Raw genomic sequence first — 18,776 nt, 5'->3', positions numbered from 1 at the left:
CATGCCGTAGCTTCGTTAGTATACTGTCTCTGGGCGATGACGTCTTCCTTGGTCCGTCTTGGGGGGGGGGGGCATTTGGCCTCCGCTCGTGGTGCTCACGTGAAGCTTTTGGGATCGTGCAGTTGACTTTTAGTCAGTACCGGTCGTAGGTCCTTCCCCAAAAGTGCAACGATGTAAGGTTCTAGGGACTAGTGGTGCAACTACTGGGTTCTCGTTTGCTAGCAACATGTTGCCTGGATCCTGAAGCAGGTGTAGGAAATCCGGGCATCTCTGAATTGCTAGTAATATAAAAATGGCCAAGCAGCTACTTAGACAAAAAATACACTCTGCAAAAATCCAAAATGTTATTTCAAAATTTTACATCAGTGTTGTTTTAAATATTCAATGATGTGGTTGTGCATTAGATTTAACGAACTGACCAATGGACGCGAGGTTGCTGCTAAAAGCGTCTAAGAGCAATACTAGGCGTATCGATCATCCTCACATTAAGTAAGTTCATTATAAACAGTTTCATAAATGAGATATAACCCATACGGGAAGATTTCGTGCATTGTTTGTGGCATTCCGATCAAATCAGAAATAACCTGGAAAGCCCATGTTTTAAGTAAATCCCATAAAGACGTATGTTTGTCGTTTAATCTGCTTCACCGTCCAGAATGCCATCCGCGGTACTGATTCTCTTAAGCGTATTCAGACTCAAGTGAAGGACAACACACCTCCCGCAAAAGTTGTTTTATTCTCATGAACTGTGATAATTTGTCAAAATTCTAGCACCCCAAGTTGGAAGTGGTAGTGCCGAAATCTGAAGCTTTAAATCTCAAGAAAGAAGAAAAGCTTTCTCTTAAGGTTCCCGACCCCTCTCGATCACCACATAAGGAGAAAGAAGGGACGCAGAATTGTTTATTACCGGAAGGGTTTTTTGATGATGCTCGCAGAGACGCTGAGGTTAGGAACGTGCCCTTCAAAGATAAGATGGACACTGAAATGGAAGTTTTCCGGAAAGAAGTAGGAACCCTAGACCAGGTTTGTTTCTCTCCTACCCATAATTTGAACTGTATTTAAACGTGTCTGTCAATTGTAGGAATTGGAGCAAATTCTCGAAAAAGATAACGAGGAAATGGTCGTTGCGAGGAATTTAGCAGAGGTTGATAAGCAGATGTAAGTTTTAACTTAGTATGGATATTGAATTCCTAGTTGGTAAGGGTTGAGATCGCTTATTTAGTTCTCAGTTGTGTTATGCACTAATGATTTGTGTTTGAGCCCTATTTGTTGAAACCTGTGCTTCTTCCTATTGATAGGTAGCAAGATTTTGCTAATTGTTCACAGACTCGAAAAGCCACTTGTTATCCTATACATTCTTCTCAGGATTATTCTGTCTATAATTTCGTCTTTGATGGCAATGCTAACCTTTGTTTTTCTATTGCTCGTATTTTCTGAACTTGTTCAAATTGCGACGTTTTTGCCTTCGGATAATCTCTCTACCTCAGTAGTCATTAAAAATGTTTTGATTTAATGTACTCTAAAAGGACTGATTATACGCATTGGGATTTTACCACTGTAAGTTCGCACATGTTTAGGTATAATCCTAGGTGTTTCACTTATCCATGTTAACAATTTGTAATTGTAATTATTTATCAGGGATTCTGTTTTATTGACGATTAATCAGGCTTTTTTAAATTATTCCGCGTTATGAGTTTTATTAAGCTCTGGGAGTACCTTGATTTAACTCGGCGTTATTGTATTTATTAACGTCGACTGGATGTGGCCTGAGCTGTCATTATCGTTCTCGCTTTAAAATTCTCTGAAGTATTTTGTGTAAGTTTTTTAGCTATTGAAACTGCTGCTCTGGTGAATAAACATGCCTCGGATTTTGACCACAATGTTGGATATTTCGTTATGCCATTTTTCATACCTCGGTGGTTGTGATTGGATTAACCGGACTTCCCTACATTCATCATTTGAAACTTGTATTTGTTGGAGCGTGGTTTTTATCTTATAGCTTTTGTCGTATCGTAGCTGGCCCTTAAGTAAAATGAAGTGAGCTTGGTGTTATTTCTAGTCTTTTTGTTAATTTTTTTCGTTTTTAGTCTTCTTTCCCGAAGTTTTAAACTTTGTTTGATAAGTTTAATCCTTACTTTTCTTCTAGTAAATTTTAACTGTAGGTTAACCACAAAGTCTACCTGCAGAGGTAGGCTGTTATTTTCGAAATTCCGCTACCGTTACTAATGAGCACAAGTAGTATCACAATGTATAGTTACAGCCTAGTCAGTGCGTGCTGTCGCAGAATCCTGCAAATTTCGGTTATTTTCGCACTGCCTTTCAGTTCGATGTGGGAGAAGTTCCGGGAATTGGAGATGCAAAAGGAAGCCAGTATATCAAAGAAGAAAATTGTGAAATCCGAAGGTGCTTCCATCAAAGTTGAAAACGAAGATGATGATAGTGACAGTGGTGACACTGACGAAGATGAACTAAACGATTTCCGTTTTAAAGCTGGTATCAGATAATGATTTCCAGTATCTTGTAAAAAGAAGTTGTATAGTCAATAAAATTGTGTAAGTTCTTGATCGTTTTTTTATCTAGGAAGCAGAATTTCTGCTTGTGACTTTCGTGATTTCAAAAAAATAACTGCCCTAGTTTTCATTGTAATTTTCTTTGAGACAGTTTCAAGGCGTCTATTATTGGATTAGAAAGTTGCTAAAAGAGCGCGTTTATCTGTTAGATTTCAGATTAGGTATGAAGTGAAGTCGTACTCGGGTTGTAGGTATGCTTCAATTTGAAGAAGGCGCCTGTGCATTCAGCATTAACCTGAAATTATTAAACATATTGAACTACTCATTTGAAAATATTTAGTAATATCGTCCGTAAAGCCTTGTTAATCTATGCCATACAATTTTTTGCTTTGATTTATTGATAGGGTGTGTCCCTTGATGCATGAGGCAGCTCTAGCAGTGGGGGGGAATCAGTCTGTCAATTTTTTTGACCTTGTCAAGTATTGATCCTTGTGTTGCATGAAGATTTCGTTTTTTTTTTCAATATCAAAGTGGGGTTATGAAAATGTTTATCGGGAGCGTATGTTGAGCGACAAAGAATGGGGGGGTTTTAAGCGAACGCCCGATTTTCTTACCTGTAGTCTTTCTTGGAGTACTTGTACTAAACCACCTAAACTCGATCTGTTGCAACGGTTTCCTAACTGGATGGCATTAATTTTGTCCATCTCCCTTGCCAATACCTAGAACAGCATACTTTCACTTGAAATATCAGAAGTAATGGCCTGTTGAAGTATTTTGACCACAATCGCAATCGTAAAAGCATCCCTCTGCGTCTTTAGCATCCTGAATGGCATTGAATATCTTATTTAGAAAAAGAATCCGCATCCTTCTTGTGGTAAGCTAAGGCACCATTTTACACTTTAGTAGGAATTTGGAAACTTGGATTATCAATTAGCTTTAGCATCCGCGCCCCCCATAGGATTTGAGGGCAGTGCAATTTAAGCATCTCAACTAACCTCAGGACTATGAGCTCACTACACCAGATCCCCAAGTCACTTTGACGTTACTTTATACTACTCATTAGTTCTCAACTAAATATTTGCTACGTGTTTGCTTAAAAATTTGGAACGCCCCACGCAAACGGCGTTTATAAAATCCATCAACTTTGTAAATTTCCTCATTTCTCACGATCGGTTCAGAGCTGGGAGTGGATTTTGTTACAATCCACATGAGTTTTCTCGGGGATCGACTCGATTACCAGCCTCCTAAGACAGTTAAGCCACACAATGTCCCAGCCATGCCTCACCACCATTGTGGTTACCGGGCGGAGTTCGGTCTTTTACACAACTAGCGGCGTAGGCGCAAAACGCTCCGACAATAATTATTTCACGTACCACCACCACCGCAACCCCCACTGTATTTCGGCTAAACGTTCCCAGGGGCCACATAGCTAAAAATCCTACAAAATTCAGTGAGCGCGCAGGGTCATGAAACTTAACTAACCACTGACGAGATCGCAATTTGATTAAAATGAGGGCCAAGGGATACGGAGATGAACGCTGCACGTAAAACTGAGTGGAGTTCTTACAGAAAAACCGATGTGACGACAAAGCGTTTGTAAGTTGCTGTTTAGATTTATGACTATTCGACGAATATTTTACTGTCCAATTTCATTGAACGGTAAGGTAAGGTAAAATTGTATTCACCATGACGTTGATAATTCATTCTCCGTCCTCCGGATTCCGATGGCAAAAGACAGATTAGAATTAATTGAAATATCTAAGCACAGTGCAAATCCTTCATTCGACTCTGAATATGTTATGACAGCACAGCTGGCGCCCAGAATTATGGAAGACTTGTTCAGATTTCATAGGACCAAAGAGCGGGGCTAGATGCTAGAAACCGAGCTGTGCGTACCACGTGCACAACACAGCTAAAATAGTCGGGCAAACTAGACTACAGTGCCTCAACAGAAGTCACCCAAACAAAAGTGCGAAGAGTCCAATTAAGAAGTGGCCCATCAAAGTCACACCGCGTTGGACCGTACACACGCGCGTGATAGAGTGGTAGGGCTAGCGTGGATTAAGGGAGTGACAAAAAGTGCCATCACATGGCTTTGGGTGTTATCAAGCTGCTATCACGCAAATCGGGCCTGTCCAGTGCGTGTCAGGGCTGTCTCTCTTCTGTTTATTCACTAGGTCAGGCACTTACAATAACATTGAATTCTCTCTTGTTGTCAAATGACCACCAAGAGATGAGTTCATTAGGAGAGGTTATGTACCTTAACTACTTTGTGATGAGTCGAAAGTGGCGTTGATTTAGTGTCTATCTAGAGGCTTATTGACTTGTGACCAAATCAACTCATTTATGCGCGATGTGAAAGATGAGTCGCTTAAGCTGATTCTGAAATTTTTTTTTGTAAAAAGGAGAAAGCGGAAAATGCAATTCTCCTTCGTATAGCATAGATTGCTTTTTTACCATACACCTACAGATTCGTGATTTTTCATAAATTTTGTCAAAATTTCTCTGTCGGCATGTGCATAGAAATTTTGAAAGCCTAACGTGAACGGGAGTCACATGCTATCTAGGCTTAAAAATCTCTCACCTATCTTTCGTTCTCGGTATCCATTTTCATGAAACCACAAATTGAATTAAATGTTGGTTTCGAGTTCAGAGCATACCATTTTCTTTGGGCGGTTAATACCTTTGGGCTGTAGTGATAGCATGAGACGTTATACAAACTTCGAAACATCTTACATTTTTTAGTGTTATGGGTAAACGATGGCAGTAGCAACCAACACAGAAACATCTGGATTTTGCCAAGTGATCATGATGCCAAATCACCAGTAATTTTACATTTTACTGAGTTATTCGTATTTGGAAATTTGATCCAATATGGTCCAAATTTGACCACGCCGATTCTATGAGAATTAGTGAATTACAAAGTGTTTTTGTAAAATACAGGTGATTTTTGAAACATTTCGTAGATTCTGCTTACAAAACTGTTTATCTGTGCACCAAATGCAGCTATCAGATTGAAGAAAAGCCAATGTTTTTATGTCACACTATCCCATCCAGTGAATGGCATTATTCGCCGGCTCTGCGCACGCGTATCAATGCATGCACGCACCAGGTCCCCGCAATCAAATAAACAAGAAATTTTCAGATTTTGTACAAGAACTAGAGCTGAACCTCATCATATTTTATCCCAGCTGAAAAAAGGTGCTAAAGTTTTTAATATATTTAGCTGCTACAAAACTCACATGCAAAGTACTTTTAGACCGAAAGAAGCAACTTTTTGTGATTCAAGCAGCTGCGTTTTCTTGTTCTAAAATTGCATGATATTTGTGATGGAAGGGACCACGGTCATTTCCTCTACTAAGGGTGGATTATAAACTCGTTTTACTTATGAATTACAAGGAAGCCAGATACTTTGTTCATTTGCCCGATTCTAGTACGTATTTATGATAGTTGGAGATTGGGCTTTGGGAGTTAGGCAAGAAATTTGTAAGTTCATGAGAATGTGAAGTAATGACAGTGACATGTAGTTGTAGCTAGCTTCTAAACAAGGTTCGGCATTTTTCCGCCACTTCATAGCATAAAAAGCAGCAATAAAGGCTTAATAATTCACTTAATTTCACCGGTTTGGATCATAACGATTCACGGGAAAAGGCTAACGTAATATTAAATTAAAATAGTAAATATCGCTCAAAGTTACTAGGAGAACATTTTAGCCTTTGGCGACCGTTATTTTAAATATGATATTCCCAGTCATTAAATCCGACTTCAAAATTGTTAGGTCCTGCTGTACTAGCCATCAAAAGGATCGAGACTTTGCCTGTATACTGTAACTATCAAATCAAACCTTTAAGATTTATTGCTACAAATTATGGAAGCTAATGCTGACAATATTTTACCTGAAAATTATGTCATCCATTTGAAACGAGAATGATTCTTAGAAAGAAAATATTTATTTTTATCCCTAATTCCTCACTGTGATTAGTCAACACATGCTTTCGATCCGTCTATATTTTCACTCTCGTTTATGGCGACCTCCGAGTGAACCTTATCTCGGTCACCTCCAACACGTCTATTTTGTGTTGAATAATATCTAAATATGACGCCAGTGTAAATGGTTTATTATCATAAAGTAACAATAAATTAAAACAATATAACTTATAGGACTTTTGAAATTTTTTTATGGAAAAAAATCAAGTAAAATATTGAGGACTTGAACAAAACTTATTTATACTATGCACGGTTTTAGTTTACTTCCTTAGTTATTCTAGAGGCCCCGCAGCTAGCACCTTTGGATAAGTGGGAGTTAGCAATCAAAGAAAAATGCGGGAAGAGGTGAAGTCGCACCAAAACGTTAGTCAGCGAGCTTAGTAGTTGGCCCAATACCTGCACTAGATCCTGGGATCTGTGCATGGTGTTTTTTTCTCAATGGATTATAAACGAAGCATCACGCCGACTATCACGCAGGTTAGGCGTGGAAGAAATGCAACATCCACAGCTTGACCCGATTCCCTGCGTGATTTCCACATAGCCAAAAGATAATTTGGTTACAGTGAAATGGTCGGTAATAAAAGGCCGCCAATCCTCATAGGCTTGATTTCGATTATTTTTTCTGCTTGCATTTCATGCCTCGCTATCCGAATACTTTAGAAAGACGTGAACAAATGATCCAATGTCAGATGAGCGTTTGACTGAGGTTTCCGGCCTTAAATTCAGAGCATAAAACTTGGGTTTTCGTCTTGTTCTTGGAAATATTCTGAAGCAATACCACTAAATAGGGCTTTAATTATTCTCTCCTTTAATAGTACAACATATCAAACTTCCCAAGCTAAGAATGAAGAAAAACGGCAAATGCAAGTGATTAGTTATTCAGCTTCGCAAGACTTTCCAAAATGTTTAAGTGAACTATAGCACTTATCATACCTTTTGATGTGACTTTTTCGAGCAATCACAATTTCGTCGTGTTGCGTATCTGACACCCATAAATAAGATGATGAAATAATTTTGTCACTAGCAAAACTTTAATCATGAGTGCAAACATTTGCTGAAATTAAAATACTTGAAAATGCACCTACGTGATTTTCACCTATTTCAGTGTAAATCGCGAATGGGGCCTAAGGTGCTGAAGACGTGCTTTTCTTTTTCGAGGCCTATTAACATAAAATCGGTAGTGGGGATCGCTACTTAATGAGTGGAAAACCTCTTAATCTCATGCATTTTCAAGTTTTGAAAATAGATTTTATATGCAAACAGTTATTTGATAAATCTATTATTTCCGTTACCTTGCCTGAATTTATGTAATGACCTCCGAAATACTGTCACATAATTGAACTCTATTGCTTAAGGAGTAGGCCGAAAAACTTTGCACACAAATGTTTCATTCAAATCGCACCTTTGTTTATTTAGAAGCGCTTCAACCTGAGCCCTTAATGTACGCCAATCTTCCTAGCTTTTTGGTCACTTGACCTAAAATACCTTTTTTAATCGACCTCAATACCTATCTTAACTTGAAGTGGTTAGGAACGAAAGTCCATCTACGGTAGAATAATATACCACAGAATTCTAATGAAACAACCAATTTTTTGTCCTCTCAAGTACCGAATTCTACTCCTTCGCTTGCTAGAATATAATTGCAAAACCTACATGTATGCATGTGTGTCTTAATTTCTTCTTGGCTTGCTTGTGATTCGGACATTTTCACAGTGGATAGATGATTTAACATCAAAATCTAGGGAAGGCATATGTAACAGATCAAATTGATGGCAGCGCCCGGTGTTGCGCCTTTTTTTCAATCACGATTAAACCGCTTTTGTTAATAACTGTTTAATTGACATGGTTGGTTATAATGTATTTTAGGCTTTTATCATTCATCCTAAGAAAAGTGACCTGAATGTTCCCAAAAATGTTTAATCATAAAAAGTATTGAGTAAATAAAAATGAATGCAGTTAACAGTGGAATAGGTGAAATTATGTAATGCGCATTTGTACGCTTTGTCTTCTATTTAGGTCCGAAGGAATCACAATTTTGCCTTCAATTCACCAAAGTTTTCTCATCCTTGCAATAGGCGGCAAACTATTTTAAATCTCACTAGGTTTTTACCATTGCTTGCATGTTAGAGGTCGAGCACTTTGTACATATCCGAAAAACAACCCTGAACGCGTTCGGTCACGCTGCGTCTCAGTGAAGCATGCGTGGTATTTCATTTTCGTTTGCTTTGTTTACCCTCCTCTATGACGAGATGGTGTTCAGTGCTTGCGTTTGCGTAAGCCATACGTCTGTGAATACCAAATGTCCATTTTAAAGCCTGTTTTATCTTAAATAAGGTCATTTAATGAAGTGATTTGTGAAACCAGGCATCCCTTTACATCCATGCAGTTCCTCTCCCTGAAAAATTGTGAGAACTTATTGAATTTTCTTGATAAATTCCAATTACTCTGGACGTTCATAAACACCGTTGTGCGTATGATCCCACTTACACATATTTTTAAACAGAACTGGTGGGACAAACTGTATGCTAATTACATTTCATTAATCGTACATTTCCCTAAATCGAATGTTACTAAATTTGAATGTGGCTTTGAGATAATGAGACAAAATGGACGTAGAAATTTATGCTGTAGTCAATAGTTCCCTATCCTACAAGAAAGTAGAATTTTTAATTTAAGAAGAGTATTTATGCACGGATTCTGCAATTCGGTACCCATTGATTTGACAACCAAGTCAGAGAGTGAAATCAACTCACAGTGCTTCAAAATGTTCATACTTTTTCTAAAAGTATAAATCTTGTTATTGCAGGGTTTTCCCACTACCTCGGAAATAAGGCCCCCATTGGGTTATTGAAGCTTGTCTAGGATTGGCTAGATTATGCTCCAGTAGAAAAGGCGGGTTAATTGACAAGGGATTTCACGGCCATATTCTTTTATTCATCGCTCTCTCTATTTTCGAATTGCTGCAGATAAGGTATGGTGATTCTTAACTATATGGGCACAGTACAGCTGCACAATGCATTTCAACATCGCTCCTGTCCAAAATGGCAAAGCCTACTTTGATTAATAGCGGGTTTGTCACCAAACACCCTGCCTAAATCTTTAAATAATTTCCATGCTTAAATTGCGGAATGACTATTGATCTGTGTAAACATTTTATTACTCTGCTTTAATGTGCTTACCATGTGATATGCAGTCGAATAAACACGGTTCCAACATGCCACTGCCTTATGCTTTCTACTAACCGGATGTGGCAGTCATTCTTTGTAATTTTAAGTGTTTTGAGATGTTTTATTTTGAGAAAAAATTAGCGTCGCATTTGTCTCGCCTGAGATTCATTCTGAGCTGTAACTTTCAGCATTAAATGAACTCGACGCATACTCATTCATACAATTAGAGTACCAGGTGCTCATTAACACATCAAATAAATTATAAGTTTCTATTGGTCTTGCCATTAATCAACAGGTTAAACCTATGTATCAATCAGATTAGTGTGCATTTTGCCTGAATTTTATACATATTATATAGTGGAGTAGAATGCCCATTCAAAAAAAGATCTCTCCGTCTCTCCTTTCGTGAGGATTTATTTATGTAATCAAATGGTAGATTAAGTAAATTTCACGCTGCCTAGGATAGGCCACTCCATCCAGGTGGACTGGTTCTTTTCTTTGGTCAACCTGTTTTAAAATGACTACATTAATAGGTACCGCCGCAAGTTAAAAAAGCCAGCCTAGGGCGTTCAATCTATCTTCGTTGGCTCGAGCTATCACATTTCCCAAAGAAACACTTTTCCTAAAAAGCCCCAAATTTAGACCTAGTTTTAAAAAATAGCTTTATTCGTTTTGGTTATTTTGTCATTTTTTGATTTTTTGGGATTTTGAAGCTTATGGTTACTTTTTTGTAAACTCAAAAATAAAGTGTAAAGCACAAAATAGTATATTCATGAGAAATTTGTTGCCTGCCTTAGGAAAGTCTTCAGGGTAAGCTGACATCTAAGAAAATTATTTTGCTGTCTTCAATATATTTGTTTCATCGCCAGAAATCGCACACTTAAGTATCTCATGGTTTTGGAAGTATTTCCGCCTACCTTACATTCGGTGCATTTCAGGATATTATGTATGCTTCTAATGATTCAAAACTTAAGAAAATTTCAAATGAGAAGTTACACATAAAATTGTCATTGTGATGATTCTCATATAATATGGCATTTTCGGTTTGAGGACTTAGACACCAATTTCGTGGGAACAGAAATTTCTTGACCATAAGAAGGCATTCTTATTTGGCGTGATCCTTAAAGACAAATGACTGTCGGAACTAGCATGCGTGCTCGCAAATGCGCCTTGTCTCTACTTAGGTCTAAACACTGTTTAGGCCTGCCGCTACTTTAATGGAGGTAAATCAAATGAAACCATCAGTAATATTTACACTAAGTGAGAGCCGATTTAATTACCGATTTAAACAGTTAAGACTCTGACTAATGCGCCAAGACTGCACGACGCGCTGCAGATAACTGGGCACCAGTTTGGCGATAAATCCAACTAGCGGTAACGACTGCTCGTTGAAGTAATTGGCTAGCTTGGGATTTTTCTTCCTGCGTTGCACTTACAACCTGGAGTATATTTCTACTGATTCACACTCCTAATCAGTGTCAAAACTTTGGCGGCATGTCCTCGTCGTCGGTTGTAGCAACTGATGTAGTATGCATGTTTAGCTTAGGCAATTTGACTTTTGGCTAGAACAGGATTAATGAAAGTTCCTCCTTTTAATTATTGGACGATCATAGTTAAGCAAGCCGAAATGAAATAAACTAATATTTCTAGGGTAGTTACCATATTATTTTATGCCCCTAATCTGTCCTATTTTCGATATGGCTAACCATCCATTGGGAAAATCCTCATGTAATCTTGTCACTATTTTGGAAGCGGATCATTAATATGCATTTTTTGCGCAGACTACCAACAATCGATTCTTCATGTCTGAATTTTACAACTGCCGTTGACTAGATACCAACTCCGAGAGTCGGAAGTAGTTTCATGGAATCAAGAGTGGTGTACCATTTTCTAATTTCGATATTGTTTTTATGCTAGCTTCCCCATAAAAACTTGTCAATATAAAGTGTTTACGCTAAGTGATGAACGATTTAAAAAGGTTATTTAAATGAATTGTTTGGAACCATGAACTTCTTGGTGTGAGCTAAAAACCAGTCCTGTTGTTTACTGCTTAATTCTCTTCAAGTAGCATCTTAGTACAATTTAAACCTTTTTTTTATTCTAAGACGTTTCGCTAATCTCGAAATATTACCGTAATAAATGTGCAGCGATCCAGCTCTTTAACCCTTGATCTGTTGCATTTGGATTACGCTTCTTTTGTCATAGCTTATCGGAGAGTCGCATCATGAGTTTCAGGCGTTCACAGTACTCATGTGTGTTATGGTTTTTTTTCAAGCAGCGCCTTCGAAAACTCCGAAATTAGAGCACTAACGCATCAGGTAACCAAAGAGTTAGTTTTCGGTACAGCTCACTGAGAATTTCACTGTATTTTACAATGCACTACAAAGTGTAGGCTTGCATTCTTAAGTCAGTACTCTCTGTCCAGCTGTGCTGTTTGTATGCCCTCAATTTATGGAATGTCTGTCATACCCAGAGGATGCGATTCCAGCTTACCACTTTGTAAATCGGGTTTAATTTGATTCTAAAGCCGTAAAAACTGGATCCTCGAATAATTTATTCTATGGCATTTTGAGCAGGTACTGAATGTGGCAGCTGAATGCAGTATTAAGAAGCACTTTAAAAAGTGATCCTCCTGATGAATCGCAAGGATGCCACATTGCACCCGGAAAGATTCTCTGCTACTAACAACGAGAAATTGCGTATCCCTACTGAGACTGATTAACTTACCAAAAACCATAGTGATCAAACAAACCATTGACATCTGCATCAGATGAGATCCCGTTCAGGTGCATCAAGGACGAATAGTGCAAGCTTGGGAAACTATCAACTTCTTTTTTACTCCTACACTTCACGACATAGAGCCTTGGCATTTCGAAATTGCCTGTCGGTTAGCTTACAACAAGGAGTAGTTTTTGTAGTCCAACGTTAAAAAAAGAAGCAAATCATATACTGTCTATTCACCCCACACTAGTAAGCCAGCACCCTCAGAACACCCTATCTTGTGTGTGAACATGTACAGAAGACTAGGGATGAAGCCTTTCTCTTAAGGAAATCATAAGAAAAATCAAGAGAAATGCGAATTTTGAAAGTGAAAGGCAAGTAATGCTTGATTCCCATCCTGCTCATTTTCTTCTATAACGTATCTTCAAGTAATAAGCAAAAGCATAAAAGCTATCAGTTTTTCACTTTGAAAAAGGGTAATGAGTTACAGTTGTAATTACTTTTAATAGACGTGAATGTTTTCTACCCCTTTACTTAGCTTGTATGCAACAACCGGTATGACCCCACTTAATGATCTTATTCACTTAATATTTGGTTCACTTTTCATTCATTCTATCAACCCCTTGACAACTATTAACAACTAAAAAATGAGATTAATGCAAATACGAAAGTCTTCACCTTCCCTGTCATTAGTTTCAATTTCCCTTTTAAAAGTCCTTTGCTATGAGCAAAGCTTATTGGCTTCGTAGATCTATTGTTCCACACCTAGTTCCTCTTTTACCCTCCCTTAGTTCCTATGATCCTACTACAGGAAAAACGGATTAACTTCTTCTTGCCAATGCTGAATGGGGACCGAGATACCTTAGTTTCATGGTTAAAATCCGTCCACCTAAACTAAAAACCGTGCTAAGAGGGACTACCGACCACAGAGAAACATGAAAATGGACAATTAAGCAAGGAAAGAAGCATCAATTTACAGACGTTTAACCAAATACTCAAAGGAATATGAACAGTTTGGAAGAGGTAAACACACGGAAAGAAAAAGGGGGCTAAAAATACAACCAAAGAGAAGAAGGTATAGCACAGCCATTGAGGTCTACATTCCCTTTGGGGAAGACTGATGTATTACTTCTCGCATGTCAATCATTCCTGGTATGGGGCGCAAACGCTTTTCCAGTGGTGGAAACAGCTCAGAGTCCCTTATAGCTTCGGCAGATCCAGGAACGCAGTCAATCATGGTCAAGAAACGACCTCCATCTACAACGAAGCTTGCGATCAACTCCGGGTATGCTGTCCTCCACATTTTTCTCTCATTTGGTATTATCAGCGTTCCATCCTAAAAAGGGTAGACAGTATCTTAATAGTCATTTTGGTCGACTTTTATGCAAATGAATGGTATTTTCGGAGAACGAGATGTCCTACCTTTTCCAGCAACTGCCGGATTCGCCTGACCCTGCGAATCGTGGGGGAGAGGTCGATTGCCAGACCGATGACACAGTTATCATTTCGACGCTTTACACGCTCGATCAGATACTCTTCATAATCAGCCTCGTTCCATTCCACTATCTGCGGCTTTGAATGTTTGAGAATCTCGTTCGCAAAGGGCACAATCTGTTAAGAGGATAAGAAACAACAGTCAAATGCACCTTGGATGCATGTGTTTATGTAATTTAAGGGTGTGGTTCTGTGATTTAAACTATTCTCACTAGGTGGTTTACGAGCAGTGGATGTAACCATCACGCTCAAACAAGGTGATTAGCACAGCCACATGACTGTGACGATAACGAGTCACAGGAAGGTGTAGATTGGCAAGTCATATTAGTATAGGCATGTGTGATAGGTGTTTAGAAAATAAGTGAATAGATTAACTTACATCCTCAATAGCCACGATTATACGTGAAAGTATGAATGGATCATCGCTAACCGCTTCTGAAACAGCATTTACACACTGTCTCAGATCGGCTGCATCTCCACAGAGAAGAACTCGAACATTTGCGGGGTCTTATAAAAATGGAAAGGAAATTATTAACTCTGCTAAAGCAATTAATGTCTACAATCAAACAGTGATAGCTAACCTGTCGTAATTCCACTATTTCCGTTTAAAGGCTCGATGTCTGTAGAGAGATAAGAAAAAGGGTCAGAAATTCGACAAATTCATACAAGGAGATTGGTGTAAATGTTATAGGCCCTATGGCATTACACTTACCTCGCCTGAAGGTGTTCAGACTGGAGACAATCGCGCGAACCATGAACTGCATCTGAGGTGAAATGTGGGTGATTTGTATGATGTCGTAGGGTTCGAAGGGGTCACGATTACCTAGGGTTTTCGTTTTTGGAGGCATTCTGTCTATGATGAAAGGGTTTTCGAGTCCACTTTAAATAGGTTGACGGGCTCGACGCAAACCAATTGTTGGTCTCGCCAGGTGCCGGTGTACCTACTCATATCACACGCGGCAGTGGTGATTGGATGATCGTGTGAACTAGGAGCATGGGTGCCACCATATGACCTTGGCACCTTTTCCAATCATGTGCGGCGTTGGAATGCACAGGGTGTCATCAAGGTAGTGCATGCGCGTCCGTATACGTGAACACAAGGCCATTTGTGACATAGCAGGCGCATTTTTAATCACATTGGGTGCCGCAGAGGAGAATAGGCAGTGTGCACGCAAGCCTAGTCATACTTTGCACATTAATTGGGCCCCTTGATCATGGATGCAGAGCGTGATAATGAAACCCACATTGCTGTCAACTTTTCGAAAACAAGTCTCATGGTAGCATTAGATATCACACTTTCTTTGGAAAATTCCCAGAAGGAGAGGAGAAAAGTGGGAAGGCTCATCCCCAGTAGCATTCTTCGAAAAGTCTTCCTAAATTTATCGGCGTGGCATGCTTTAATTGGCTGTAGACAGTGCTACAATTTAAGTTCATCGAAATTGGGTACATACAAAGCAGTATCCGTGAGGAATGCATAGTGGTGTTGCACTTTAATGGGTGTGGCTGGTTTTCGTCACTGAAATTTGCGCTACTAGGATGTAAGTGGTTGAATTTGCAATTTGGTGACGTCCACACGATTAATGTATCTACTGGTCTAGTAAACGCTACTCTGGGTCTGCGGTGTGTCTAAATGACCATGTATTTTGTAGAATATACGAAGTTGAAAGGCAATCCTGAACGCGAATGAGACAGACTGTCAATCCTTTTGTAGTGTTCCAAAGTTGTACAGATCATGATTGTATCAGGCAAAATAAGTAATGATTACAAAACAAGTGACTTCAAAAAACTAGCCAGGCATCAGTGGTTTCCATTTTCAAACATAAAAGCCAGGTATGCATATTTGAATGACATTTCAAAGGGAACTAAAAAATTGATATCGGCGTCTAATTGTGGGAGAATCCTGCCTAAATTTGAAGGTTATTTTTTGCCAATAAAAAGTCATCCATGTTAAGAAGCATCAGTCATGAGGTTTCTGATGGAAGTGACGTACTAATTATATTAGTCTACAGGGTACCGTAATCTTGGGAGGATTTGTAACGGCCATTCTTCAGTATTTGAAATCGGGTTTTGTAAGTAAGTACTTAATTTATGGGTCAGGTGGATTTTTCCTATGTTTGTACTTTTTAATTCTCCATTTCTCTTAATTCATTTTATATCCTTCTCCATTCAGATGCGTTTCTTGTCCCGTTTATTATGCTTTTGCAAATAGCAATAATGCGTTTTCTTAAGACTAGAGCTTTTCTTATGGCATTGAAAAGGAACTCAATGACGTCTGTTCCTATCGGTTTCATTGCGTACGTGCGTATTTTACGATTTACTTAGACACTGTTTATAAAGCTAAACAAACAAGACTTCGTGACAAAGGAATAGAAATTTTTCGTAAAATTTAGTGAGATTAGGAAATTTTACTCCATTAATCTCCTGGAACATTACAATATGCTACGGTATTTTTTAGGCTGGATTTGTCAGTTTCATTAATTTTTGGTTTTTTGACTCTCAGAGTTAATAAGAGCCAACGATTTTAGTATTAACTTAGATCGTGCTATTATATGAAATCATTCTATTAAATTTTATAAAAAAAATATAATGCGACGTAATGCAGAACCCTTATAACCTGTAGGGACTAAGCGTTATGTTTCTCCTGATCTCAATAGAAATTCTCAGGAGTCCGACTTTAATTGCGCTTAAAAATCCTGATTTTAATGTTTTGGTGGCCAAAGAAACGTTTTACTTAGTGCGGCAGCTTCACTAAAATAGCTGTAAAATATGTTTAGCTTGACTACGCCCTTTAGGTGATGCCTTTAGTGGTTAATATAACACCTTTAGTTTCCAATGAGTAGACGTGTCTTATTTTTCTGCTAAATTCTAACTCCCACTATAACCCTCTAATTGAAAAATACATCCTCAGCAAATCAATTAATCCAACCAAGGGTTTTTAAAACTGAGCGTAGGTGGAGAAACGGTGGGAGTTCTTTATTAAAATTAGTTTAGAGAATCTGGTACGGGTTGCTTATAATAAAAGAAGAGTGATTGGTAGAAAAATTGCTAGCACCTTCCTACTACCGCTAATTTTGCACCTTAACAACTTCAAAGAAAATAAGGCTTGTTAGAAAAGAGGAGTTTGACATTTTAAACAAGATTCTGAATATGTAATACAGTCCATTCATGTGTCGGTTTCCTCCAAAACATATATATCCCCCATCGTGCGTTCAAGTCAACGCAGCCGTGTCACTTCTGACTGTACTCAATTTCTGTTCTGGAAAAATGGCTCATCAAAATCGGTGCAAATGTCTAGTTTACCCGAATTCACCTCTAAAACATGGCAATAAAATAAAAAACTAGCATAGTCAGTAATATTCCCATGCAGACTTTTCTAATAGAAGTAAAAAGACAAATTACTGAACAACTTTGCCCGTAGTGTGCTCAAACAAACCACATGGTGAATAACTCCAAGAAATATGACTATAGAAAACGGTATAACGAGAAATAAAATATCTAGCTACGTTTTTAGTGAAAATGTATTGTAGTAATCCCAATCGCCATGAAATTGAACAGAACATTCGGCGTTGAAAAAACCTGGACTTGGAGTGCTCGCGTACTTTTCTTCTCAGCTTTTTTAGACAGACTTCAATTTATGAATATTCTTTAAAACTATACAGACTCATATAAATAGAGAATCATTCAATCACGACAAGCGCCTTAAATATGTTTTTCAACTCTTAAGTTCGCTCAAATTAATGGCTCTACAACTTACGGAACGTAAAAACCACTTATAAAGTATAATCGCTTACCAGATTCTGTAAATGCATGCAAGTTTATCGCCTCGGACAGGTATGAATCCTTACAAAACTTCTAAAACAGCACAGTTTAATCTATCTGAAAGCCTATTCTTCAATTATGTTATCCAGTGGTCACTATTTAGTAGCATTATAACTATCTTCTTACGAACTGCAAATTTTACTGGCTAATGATTTAAAAGAGACAGGAGAACTTTTTGAGACCCGAAAAAAAAAGAAATCCTTTGTGATTCCTCGATTAAATTTCTAAAGTGGAATTCAAAATAATGCTCAGCAATAATGAATAAGAAACCTTGGGATAATTGATTTCGGCAAAAGCTTTAGAAGTGAAATAACAAAGAAGAGGTGACTATAATTAACCCATAAAATTTAGAAAACTAATGAGGTTCCCCGAACGATATTCGTTATAATGGTCAACCTCTATAATTGCTTTCGCAGAATTGCAAATTACGAGTAATATCAAAGAGAAGAATTGTCGATAATGGTTGAAATAGTATTTCCAAGGATTGAGACTGCGCATGGGTTCTACAAATGCCAAAGATTTGCAAGTCGTAATTAAACTCAAAAACTGAATAAGCGAGCGAAAAATATGTATGAACTTACACAGATCTTTATAGTATTCAAAAGGTAGGTAATATTTTCTAGTAATTATTTGTTATCCAGTTGGGCTAGATGACAACCAAAGGACGTCGTTTTTCCTGTAAGAGACACCAATTTTGGCTTATAGCCTACTATCTAATATAAAGTTAGGAAAGTAATCAATGCATTACACATAACTTGTGGAAAAATCTACCTCTGAATGTAATCATAACTGAATGCTTTGGTCATTTAACTCTCGGGTGTGGTAAGGCGTCGCTTTGGGTCTCCGCCGTTGACCCTTCGTCGGGTAAGCTGGCCCCTGGGCCATGCCAGTAGCCCCAAGCCCTACTGTAATTTAAAAATACACATTCTACCCAAGTGTTACGTCTTCTTTCTCCTTCAGAGAAGTCTCGAGGCGAAACCCGATCTTATAGGGCCTATCCTGATTTCTACTGCTGGGTGATAAGCTTTAGCGGGATGAAATAAATACATATGCTACGGATGGGGGAATTAATGACGTT

The 18,776-nt window shown here is 38.3% G+C and overlaps 3 protein-coding genes across 3 annotated transcripts in view; 1 reads left to right on the top strand and 2 right to left on the bottom strand. All coding sequences in view use genetic code 11, as the record gives it.

The window, feature by feature from the left end:
• Positions 1-516: 516 nt before the first annotated feature.
• EGR_00961 (Zinc finger protein) lies at positions 517-2,504 on the top strand (the record flags this gene model as incomplete). The annotated part of the gene is made up of 5 exons (XM_024490210.1): positions 517-621; positions 656-727; positions 772-1,023; positions 1,082-1,158; positions 2,324-2,504. 5 exons carry the CDS (start codon positions 517-519, stop codon positions 2,502-2,504), a joined length of 687 nt encoding a protein of 228 aa, XP_024355613.1.
• Positions 2,505-13,481: 10,977 nt separating this feature from the next.
• Positions 13,482-14,727, bottom strand: EGR_00960 (hypothetical protein; the record flags this gene model as incomplete). The annotated part of the gene is made up of 5 exons (XM_024490209.1): positions 13,482-13,721; positions 13,808-13,996; positions 14,259-14,386; positions 14,461-14,499; positions 14,592-14,727. 5 exons carry the CDS (start codon positions 14,725-14,727, stop codon positions 13,482-13,484), a joined length of 732 nt encoding a protein of 243 aa, XP_024355612.1.
• A 3,187-nt stretch (positions 14,728-17,914) lies between these two features.
• EGR_00959 (hypothetical protein) overlaps positions 17,915-18,776 on the bottom strand; it is a gene marked incomplete at both ends in the record, with an annotated part of 9,811 nt that continues 8,949 nt past the window's right edge. Inside the window, 2 exons of the mRNA XM_024490208.1 lie at positions 17,915-17,994; positions 18,037-18,317. Coding sequence (XP_024355611.1) covers positions 17,915-17,994; positions 18,037-18,317 — 361 coding nt within the window. The remainder of the gene's footprint in view (positions 17,995-18,036; positions 18,318-18,776) is intronic.

Source organism: Echinococcus granulosus (assembly GCF_000524195.1).
Source record: "Echinococcus granulosus chromosome Unknown EG_S00003, whole genome shotgun sequence".
Lineage (NCBI taxonomy): Eukaryota > Metazoa > Platyhelminthes > Cestoda > Cyclophyllidea > Taeniidae > Echinococcus > Echinococcus granulosus.
This window is presented reverse-complemented; position numbering and strand designations above follow the sequence as displayed.